Source organism: Patiria miniata, unplaced genomic scaffold, assembly GCF_015706575.1.
Source record: "Patiria miniata isolate m_02_andy unplaced genomic scaffold, ASM1570657v1 HiC_scaffold_9, whole genome shotgun sequence".
Classification (NCBI taxonomy): Eukaryota; Metazoa; Echinodermata; class Asteroidea; order Valvatida; family Asterinidae; genus Patiria; species Patiria miniata.
This window is the reverse complement of record NW_024037076.1, coordinates 192,986-204,131: the sequence shown is the minus strand read 5'-3', so window position 1 is coordinate 204,131 and position 11,146 is coordinate 192,986. Positions and strand designations below refer to the sequence as shown.

At 44.3% G+C, this 11,146-nt stretch overlaps 1 protein-coding gene across 9 annotated transcripts in view; it reads right to left on the bottom strand.

The window, feature by feature from the left end:
* LOC119720215 (bromodomain-containing protein 2-like) overlaps positions 1–11,146 on the bottom strand; it is a 50,001-nt gene that overhangs the window by 29,086 nt on the left and 9,769 nt on the right. For all 9 annotated transcript variants that reach the window (XM_038189815.1, XM_038189817.1, XM_038189813.1 and 6 more), the window contains 6 exons: positions 10,970–11,138; positions 9,059–9,366; positions 7,331–7,603; positions 3,781–3,882; positions 2,664–2,792; positions 345–524 (listed from right to left, as the gene is read on the bottom strand). In XM_038189815.1, the coding sequence (XP_038045743.1) occupies positions 345–524; positions 2,664–2,792; positions 3,781–3,882; positions 7,331–7,603; positions 9,059–9,366; positions 10,970–11,138 (1,161 nt within the window). The remainder of the gene's footprint in view (positions 1–344; positions 525–2,663; positions 2,793–3,780; positions 3,883–7,330; positions 7,604–9,058; positions 9,367–10,969; positions 11,139–11,146) is intronic.

Here is an 11,146-nt window from a genome sequence, read left to right as displayed (position 1 = left end):
GGACTATATCTTTAATGGGAAACACTCAAATGTATACAAGCAGAAGGTGAGTGGGCGCGGTATGACCACTGCAGAAAATCAGACCCCTTGAACAAGTCACGGCCGACGTGTACCGTGTCTGGTCCATGCCGGCAATGCAGACACACGGTCCTGCATCACACAGCCAAAACTAGGCAGGAACTCACGGCTCATTTGACACGCAAAGGTTATCATCATGTCATCATCAAAATGGTACGGAATTCAAGTTCGTAAAAACGCAACGGTACACACACAGTGGTGTCAGTATACCGCCCTCGCTTGTTCATGTATAAGATCAATTGATCCAGAAATGACTTTTGACCTACCTGAGCCTGCAGCTTGGTTAACTGGGTCTCCCTTTCCGCTTCGCTGTCGTCATCGGAACATGACGACGGGGACGTGGGGTGACTGCTCGCGTCGCTGTCTTTTGTGTCGTCGTCCTCGTTGTCTTCGTCGGCGGTCACCGGCTCGTCGGGCATCTTGGCGAACCGTACCTCAAACACGTCCTGCGCAAGAGGGGAATTGAGTGTTGAAGTACAGAACATGCAAGTATCTCACCAGCCCACGTTTATGTGAGCGTCTTCTGGAAATAATGTTGCATCCTGACACCACTTTTTCCATCATATATGTGACCCGCTCTGCAAAAATGAGTCTGATGTCGCATAATTTGAATTCGAGCTTTTGCCATTTTGAAATGGAAACAGTAAAAATTTGCTCAAAATTTGGATTTTTTGTTTTTGTTTTATTTTGGTTGTTTGATAGTTTTAGTTTAAATATCTTACACAGAAATGTAAATATTGTAAGAAAAAGGAAAAAATTATGAATCTTTGGTGCTTTTCTTGGTTAGTTACAGTGTATTTGTCATTTTTCAAAGCCTTTTTTCTCCATTGAGACACTTCTAGCTTTGCAAAAACTTTACAGAATGAAACAAGCACAACAATGCAACCAAATATCCCAGAGAGGTCCGTGATATACCAAATGAAAGCTTATTTCATTCCCATTTTATTAATGTAGTTAACTCAAAATGTCAGTTTTGCCACAACAGACTCATTTTTGCAGAGCGGGTCACATATTATCTCAATGAAGGTCAGTTTTTGCAAAAAATGTTGAAAAGGCATGAATTCTGGACCGAGAAACATTTTCAATTTTGTTAGAAAATAATTTGAAAATGCACTATACTCTCCATAAACTTCATACACAACCAAAAAAAGTGGCGTCTGGATACTACATTCTTTCCCGTCTTGGTGCCAAACACCGACTAGTCTAGTCACAGACCCCCCGTGTTTGAATTTACCCAATTGTTATCAGCGTGATCAACTGAACGGAAGTTGAGGTCAACATTTTTAATCTTATAACAGTTGTCAATTGGCAAAATTTTCAGCATGTTTTAAATTGTAATGTTTTTTTCTTCTTCAAAGTACTCATTCATTGCCCTTGATTGGATAGGCCCAGTCAGAACACAAAATACATGCAATAAAATAGGATCCCTCCCAAATGTTTCAAATTTCGGAAGCCTTGTGTGCTTGAATCAAATCCTCAAGAATGTGTTCCGGTTTTTTTTCACAACTCTAAATTGCCAGTTTGAAATCTTCGTAAGTTACATGTATGGGGGGGGGGGGGGGGGGGGGGAGAGGAGGGCAGTGGGGATTACCGAATTGGTTCATTCTAAAGGCAGTCAAGTGTGTCTCTGATATGAAACAACCAGCTCCACGTATTGGAGACAGGTTGGGATTAATACGGAGACTTGGGCTTTTTCTCTAACCTCCTGTGATTCAAGGCAACTCTCACTGAGAACTAGAGGCCCTTGCCAAAGAGGTACCAGATCACTATATGGCAACTTAACCACACATTATTAAGTACCATAACCACAGCATGGTTGCGAGCTGGGACGGGCACAGGGACTGTCGATGTTTACTTTACTATCTACCCACAAATGTCGGTATAAACCCTAGCCTTCTTAAAGCCTCTTAACCCATCTTTGCAAAATGGAGCAGTTTGCAGAATTCAGGCTATATGGCAAAGAATGTTGCTGATTTCGGAGGATGCACTGTGTCAAGGTCTTAGGCCGGACCTTGTGTTGTTTATGCTCAGCCGTGCATCGATTTAGGCCTAGATTATACTTGAAATCCTCCACACTGCTCCTGGATGTCACTGGCTCTGCCTCAACATTGTGACAGTGATTCCTGGAGGGTTTTGCAAGATTGAGGCAGTGGTCACCCCTCCAAGGACCACGTTTAAGAAATAAAGGAGGATTTTGGAGGATTGGGGCTGTATGCTATTCTTACATGAAGGCAGTTGAAGGATTTTGCAGAATGGATATTACATCCCAGCAGAAATGCCCAGATTAAAGAACAGTTTTGACCCACCAGTTCACATGCAGCGTAGGTCGCGTAGGTCACATGATCAGTCACATGATAAAAGTTCCAGTGACAAGACAATGACAAAACGCATAACAAATCTCAAAAGTATCACGGCCCAGAACTGCAAATCTTCGCTCAATTCGCAAACCCCAAAATAAATTTCTGCACAGCTAAATTTGTGGCCGGGCAAGTCATAGTATCCTTGCTGGCCAAGTTTGTTTCAGAGATTTTACAACTTTCCCTGGTCTCCCCCTACCCCTCAAAAAATAAAATTCTCCTGCATACCTGCAGTTTCCTGGCCATGTTGACGACGTCGTGGTCTGGTGGGTTGTACTTGTAGCAATTTGTGAACATCATCCGCATGTCGGCAGCAAACTCGTTGGCGTTTTTGTAACTTCGATTTTCTAACTTATCCTGAAAGCGAGGAGGTAAAATCGGTATAAACCATGTGAAAGAACTTTCTTCCAACAAGAAAATCTGCTTTATACCCCTTCTACATTTCATCTACTATATTAAAGGTACATAGGTAAGTTCGCTCTTTTTGTGCATTTTCTTTTATTGAAGCTACAAAGTTGCTCCCAAATCTTTAGAAGTGTGCGTAACAAACTTGAAGTTTCAGCTCAGTGTATACCATACATTTTGATAAAACAGAGAAAACAAAACGTATGCATAAGGCCACAAAAAAAAAGTCTCCGGTTTCTGGTATGGAGCTTGCCCAAAAAGTGGTGCGGCGACGCGGCTTTTTTTTTTTTTTTACCTGATTTTTTTTGCTTCAAATGTCGGCTGATGACTGCAAATGGTGCCCGACTAAACTTAGTGCAAATATATGGGAGTCCAGAGAGGCCACATAAAGCTTATTCTCGACCACAACCCAATCTAAAAGCACGTTAAAATTGTGCAGCAGCAGGATTCCAGTCAAATCAGTGAGTTTGGCGGTTTTGAGACATCATCTTTCATTGAAAAAAAAAACTTTTTCATTTTGCCGACGCGCATGGCTACGGCGACGCGCACGCATACCAGAAACCGGAGACTTTGTTTTTTTGGCCTAATTCTCAGTATTTCAAACTGATTTCTACTACAGCAAAAAAAAAAAAAAAACCCAGAAAGTTGGACGAATTCTTTCTTGTTTAAATCACTGTTATAAGTAATTGTTACGTTTCAGAGTTAATTAAAATCCACTTCATGATTATAACTTTTATTATGCACATTAGTGAATTGTCCAAAATGAATGTTCGTCGACACCACAAGACATGCCCAAAATGCCTGTGAGGATTATCGTTCAGAATTCCCACCAAAAATAACACTATTCCAACCATAAACTCTTCTGACAAAAAGGAATGGAAAAAAAAAATTTGTACAAAGGATTTAGTTATTGTCGGATTATAACATTACAAAGACTGACCTTTATTGTCCCCAGGTCCATAGGGTGTTTGATGATGTCGTGGTAGTCGTGTAAGCCCAGCACATCAGCGTCGACGGGTTTGAAGAATGGCCAGGCATACATCTGAAATATCAGTCCAATTAAAGAGTCGGAATTAGTTCAAGCTTTTGTCAAGTCGACAATGTTTTGGATCCGGGTCCAACATAGCCTTGGTCAATGCTCTCGTCGTTATTCGTCCCGTACGCGGTCAATCGTCGGCATATATCCTCACGCGCTATGCACATGCATGTAAAAATACAGCGCGAACAGCGACCTCACGCGGCGACCTAAACTATTTTTATGCAAATCAGTTGGAGACGATGTCGAGCCTTGGTTCAATCGTCCATGTGAGGTTTTGGGGGTGGTGCTCATTATGTTAATAGCCTTAGCTGACCTTAAATGTCGTTTTCTTATTGGTCGATCGTTGCGTGGAAACTTGCATAGTGAAACGTGGCACCGTACATAATCCATACACGAACACATTGTGTGTCTCTGCACACGGCACCAATGCACAAAAACTGTGGTTCCTGTCACGTCCGCAAAAGGCAGAATAGCTGCAAATAATTTGATGACGGCCGGATTTACCAAGGTGTGATTGGACACTCCACATATTAGCCCCGCCTACATTATCTGTATTCGCATACGAGGTCGTGCGCTGGAAATCTAGCGCAAAGTAAAGAAAAACATAAGCTTTGGCCGACGATTGATCCAAGGCTCGACATCGTCTCCAACTGATTTGCATAAAAAATAGTGGCCGCATGAGGTCGCTGTTCACGCTGTATTTTTACATGCATGTGCATAGCGCGTGAGGATATATGCCGACGATTGACCGCGTACGGGACGAATAACGACGAGAGCATTGACCAAGGCTAGGTCCAACACAGATATTTGGGAATCCCGTTTACACCAGCAAGAATCCGACACGGCTTCTTCGCGGGTCCGACGCTCTACACCGGTGTGATCCGACCCTGGTCAGTTGAGAGGCTCTACCCGGGTCGAAGATCCCAAATCTACAGCCGACCCGTGTACAACTTGGTTAGGTGTGAATGGTTATGTCTTTGCTACCCGGTTCGACGAGATCCAGTGTCCCAGTCTCACTTCTCAGGCGTTCTATCTTCTCCGAGAGGGAAATTTCGCATCAACACACATGCGCGAAAATTGCGCAGTAGTGTACATTTTCGCCAGCTTTATTTGTGTGCCGAGTTTTTAGGGTAAGTACTGGTATGCGTAAGAGTATAGGATATCTATATGTACACGCCACATGGTCCCAGTCGAATCCAGACTTTGGCCGTGCCAGCAGGACGCTTGTAGTTGCCTACACATTTAGGGCCCGTGACCATTCAGCCCCGGTATGAAAAGGGCCCCCCGGTAAGCTCGTCCCCTCCCAAGAAGTCCTTTCGTACCGTCCCAGCTACCGGCCCAGGAGCTGGTCCGGTTGCTAATCAGGAACTCCTTTTACCCTGGGGTCTATTGTTTGCAAGTATTGACACATGAAATATATACCACAAGAAACCTGCTTGTGGTTTTCATCTCTCAGCGCGAAACAATAGAACACTTTCGTCGGCACAGATCAAAACCCCTGCCATGCGGTTTCGCGCACAATGGGACCGTAAATTACCAAGGCGTTTGGGAGGATTTTATCTTTAATCCGGTAAATCTGCTATTGTTCTGCTCTGGCCGTTCTCTGAAGGGCAATAAATTGATGCGCCTGACTGACTTCAAAACCTCTGGTCAGACAGGACCATGTACCGGACGAGACTGGGCTGAAGACCGGACTGGCTCTGGACCGGACGAGGTACCGGGGGGCCCTTTTCATACCAGGGCTGAATGGTCACGGTCCCTTAGTAAAGGCTAGTGGTGTATGTTGTGCTTTTGATTGCTTGTAAGTCGTCGGCAGCAGAAATGACACGGACAGAGAGACTCGCTTCAGAAAAGAAAAAGAGGGGACGTTTAATTTTACATCTCTCTGAAGGCCGCTCCCCTGCAGGAATCTCCCAAAAGGATCAAAGCGCTTTTTGATACCAAGCTAAGTATCACGCACAGTAATGTGCATTGTAACGTGCTCAATTATCCCCTGAATCTGCCCGCAGAAGCTAGCATGCCGGAGAAGTGAGAATGTGACACTTTTGTTTACAGTGGACCCACGTTGATTTCAACATGGATAGGCAAGACAACAGTGTGAAAAGGCCCTTACATAATGCATAGTGATGTGAAAACTCGGCCCGAAATCGACTTCGGTTCGGGGTCAAGTTTTTCCATCATTTCAGTCATACTCAGAAAAAAATCGTTCAAAATTGATAAGGGCACAGACACAGCTTCAAGTGTGAAGTGGAGTGATTTTTCAACGAAATTGCATGCGTTAATCAACAAACATTTGTTTTAGATGTCCAGTCCACAGCCAAGTCAACTAGCAACCCAGGAAAAGTGCAGTTGTCATTACACCACGGACAGTATTCCTTTTACCTCATGTGAAAAGGGTTTCTATCATCGTCCTGAGGGGACTAAGGCCCATGCCCATGAGGTCCGTTTTTTTTCTTGGTCAAATTAATATTTTTTGTTTTCTGTAGTGGGAGACGATGATTTCCCCCCGACGCGGGTAAGTTCAGGCACAAAAAACAGACACAGTTTCCCAAGCCAGATATTCAGGCTTTTTTTACCGTGTCGGTTCGGTTGATTTTTCCTTGAATTTGTTGGGTCGGGTCTAATTTGGGAAGTTTAGATCAGTTTCGGTTTATATTTATGATGTTTAAGGTCAGTTTGGCATGGTACACCCAACCCAATGCACAACATTAATGCACATTAACCCTTACCCTACTAGACCCTCCAACGCATGCCAATATGTGCCTCAAGAAAATCTCCTATGTTTTTTGCATGGCCCTCCAATATCTGCCATGTCATTTCAAGGGTAACTGGACAGGCACTCCAATACATGCCACAGAGAACAATGAGAGTCCTCTGATAACAAAGTGAGTGCCCCAGCTGGTCAGTATCAGGCACCCTCCAGGGCCTCCAACTCCTGCCAATTGGAGCCTTCACTGTTAAATGAAACTATCTGCCAATAAACTGCAGCTGGAGGGCATTGGCATAACCAACTGACATGCAGTAAACTACCCTCAGAGAGTAAGGGTTAATTGGGTCGAAATCGGTCAAGTGACCATTGGTGTGTTAAAAGTATAGCAGGGGAAGTGGAAGGAAACTTACACCGTTTGTGACCTTTTAAACAGCAGGGGGTTTAATGGGAGGTTCGCAGTAGCACTATGTGAGTGATCTCTCTTAGTGAGTTGTGTGGTTCTGAGAAGAACCAGTTGGTTAATTCGACGTTTCAAACAGTATGCTCTGCTCATGACGAGCAGAGCATACTGTTCGTAATCGAGTTAAACCAACAGGTACTTCTCAGAACCACACAACTCACTAAGAGAGATCATTCACATGGTGTTACCGCAAACCTCCCATCAACTGATAATGTGCACCATGCAAACTCTACGACTCATTTATCATATTTGATTGAAAGAAATTTAGCGGCAAGACTCACAGCATGTTTCTTGGAGAGCATCTCCTTCAAGATGCCATGGCAGTGCCGTAGCTGGACGGAGAGTTTGGACTTCTTGCCCCTCTGGTGTTGCGCCTCCTCGTCGGGCAGTTCCCGCTTGGGGGGCTTGATCTGCCGGCCGCTCTCCCGTCGCGTGGCAATCTTGTTGGGCTTGGGGCCGTCCAGCTGGGAGAAGGAGTTGAGCAGGACGCTCGGGGGACCCGGGGTGGTGCTGGGGGTGGTGGTGTCGGCTTTCCGCTTCACGCCTTTTCTGACCTGGAGAGGTTGAGAGCGAGTGAATTGTTGAGACAATACTTTAATTTTTGTCTTCCAGATATGATTTTAATATGCACCGTCTACTGGGGTCTGTCTGAGAGCTAACAACACGAGGTTTGAACAAGATTCCTGGGGACATACTCAAACCCATTACATTCCGCTCACTAAAATCCATCACATAACATAGTAAACTGAATTTATATACCTCAAGGTGTACGACTTGTGACTTAATAAGAGCAAACGGACAAAAATAACACCAAAACAAAAACTAGTAAAACAAATCAAAAACAAAACCATATCCTAAATGACTAAATGCAGGTTACTAATTTAATAATGATTGTATGTGTTAATCTTCAAGCATTTGTTTTTAGATGTCCAGTCCACAGCCGAGTCAACTAGCAAACCAGGAAAAGTGCAGTTGTCATTATACCACGGACAGTATTCCTTTTACCTCATGTGAAAAGGGTTTATATCATCGTCCTGAGGGGACTAAGGCCCATGCCCATGAGGTCCGTTTTTTTGTCCTCTTAGTCGAAAGTCATCAAAGCATTTTTGTTTTTTTCGGTTAAAATTGCTGAGGCACCTTTACTATTCCAATTCAACTTCATACAGAAACACAAAACCTTTTGTTTTTCCGATTACATCTGGACATAAAGCCCTATGTAAAACAATACGAGACTGTGCCTATTCAAATCAAGAACAAAAATGAATTTAAAAATGAGGCTAATCTGAAAAGGCTGGCATTAACGCTACCTAATACTAGAAACTGTGGCAACACCTAAAGCTGGCAACCCAGACTCTGAGGCAGCTTGAAATGTTGGACGAGTTGTATCTCGTTAGGCTTAGCAAACCTATCACAACTGTTGCACGTTGTTGTGTTGGTTATGGTTTTTAGACAAAAGACCCTGATTCGGGTTAGGGTTTTAAAGGGAATATACATCATTCGCTTTTGCTGTAATTTTCAGAAATGGATGGAATTGGGTGGTTGGAAATATATAGCAATTATAGTTACACCGACCTTTTTGAGGTTTTGGGTTCGAAAATGCTTTAAAAACCAAGAAAAACAATCATTTTCCTGTAGTCTGGTTCCCTGACTCCATATAAGAAGAAACAGAGCAGTTTACATACATTGGGGAATTGTAAGGTCAGGGAACCAGTCTAGCTGGCTTGTACCCGTTCATAGGTGTGTAATCGATTGCAAACAAGTGCGATGGTCAATTGGGGCCAGTATTTGAAAAAAAGCCAGTTTTTTTCCAACGCTGGTCGGCCGACCAGCGTTGGAAATTGATACAAAAATACCACTTTTCTTGAAAATGACAGTATACGAGGTGCCATGATTTTACAGGATGCTTTACACTGTCATTCACTAACAGTCCAGAAAGATATTTCAAAATGATTTGGTAGTTTTATTTTTTGATGTTTGCAAATGTTGTATTTTCCCTTTAAGCGTCTTACTTTGGAGACTCCTGGAGGCGGCGACGACATCTGTCCCTTGCCGCTGGGATGGACAGGAGGGGGTGGTAATACGACCTCTACAGCAGGTGCCTGCTGCTGGGCAGGGATAGCCGGCGGGGCCGGCCGCGCCGGCGTGGGCCTGGTGTTGGGCGTCGGCCTGGTGTTGGGGGTCGGTCTTGAGGTAGGGGCCGCCGGCCGGGTAACGGGGGGCGTTTGTCTCTTCGTCGGCGTCGGGGCTGGGGTGTGGTTGTTCTCGGCAAGATGGGCGGAGGGGGTGACGGCCGCTGCTGCGGCAGCTGCCGCTGCTCCTGTGAGGCGAACATTTAGAGAACGATTAAAGCCAGGATTCCCAGCACTTTAACCCTAACCCACCTCACTCCTCCAAAATCCTCCTGGCGGTTTTGGAGGATTCTAGAGGATTGAGGATGAATGGTGATTGAATCAAATGAGGATTCTGGAGGATTGAGGATGAATGGTGATTGAAGCACATGAGGATTTTGGAGGATTGAGGATGAATGGTGATTGAAGCACAAGAGGATTTTGGAGGATTGAGGATGAATGCATTTTGAGGCAGGACTGTCTGATGATTTTGAAGGATTTGGCGTTGGTTATCCTTCATTTAAACACGAGTGCAAAGTTTTGGGATGAGGAGGATTTTGGAGGATTGAGGATGAATGCATTTTGAGGCAGGACTGTCTGACATTTTTGAAAAATTTAGGCGGAGTTGCAAAATTTTGGAGGATTGAGGATGGTTGTAAGCAACAAGGGCCTAGGGGGTTAGGGTTAAGAGAACAAAATTCGGGAGTTTTCCACCTGATATTTCCCTGAGCAATTTCCAACATTCCTTGAGAAATATTCACACTTTAATAACCAAGCTAAAGATTTGGTCGCAGGAAACCAACGAAAACATTGATATAACTCAAGCAGCGTGATGACAAACGATAACCTCCCTTCCCCCTTACAGCCATCCATCCACTCAGTCAATGGCACTTGGACACACAGCACAAGAGGCACATTCGCCAAACTGGCGAAAAACCTTTCCTTTTCAAACCCCCCGAGTTTTCCCAGACTGGAAATACGGAAACTCATATTCAAACTTTCCCCTGATTTCCAAGCAGGATGGGAACCCTGCTCTACAGTGGAATCTGGAGACCAGAATTAGGTGGTGTCAATTCTTAAAGACGAGGCGCACATTTTGGTATTTGTCGATAGTTCTTCAGGCTTTTAAGCTACAGCAGTGTGATCTTTTTGTTGTAAGGAATCCTTGGTTTCATTACCAACCAATAAATACTATTAACCCTTTCATTACCACATTGTTTATTGACTTGGCTCTCCCCAGGACCAAATTGTTTGCTCAGTCATGCGGAAATCACTAGAGTGTGAACAAAATGACCACAAGTCCAAAACTCACTTTTTTCAATCCAGATTTTCACTGCCATAGAGTGATTTAAATCATAGGTGTTGTGTGTAAAGATTGTTCCATGAAGCTTACTCTTTTATGTGATGTTAATATGAAGTCCATATGTGCAGATATGCGAAAGTTATGCTTTCTTGTTCGTTTGATCCCATTTATCAAATTGCAAGCCATTTCACCACATTACCGGATGGCACTCCATACCTCAAATTGTGTTCAGATACTTCTAAAGCACTTTTCTCAATTTTGTAACACTATGAATAAACTACACCATTAGGACGATCCGAAAACACTCTTTCAGATGGTATGTGGTTGATGTATGGGCGGCCAAACATATCAACATGCCACCTTTCTGAAAAGTAGTGAATATATCTGTATTGAGGGTGTTTTGTGTGTGGTTTCCTGGTCGACTAAAGTCGCCCATGGGAACCAGCAGGGGGGTACTTCTGGTCGACAAAAGTCGCCCATGGTAAGGAAAGGGTTAACTTGAGACTCACTTGGAGGTGCACCTCTGCCGCGCCCCCGTTTGCCTTTCTTTCCCCCCGCCGCAGCGTCGTCTCCGGCCCCCGGCTTGCTCGGGGGCGGCAGCTCTACCTCCTCTTGAGGCATCTGGGCCACTTTGGTTAGGAAGAGCTTCTCCAAGGCCTGGCCCATCAGTACAACATCCTGTCGAC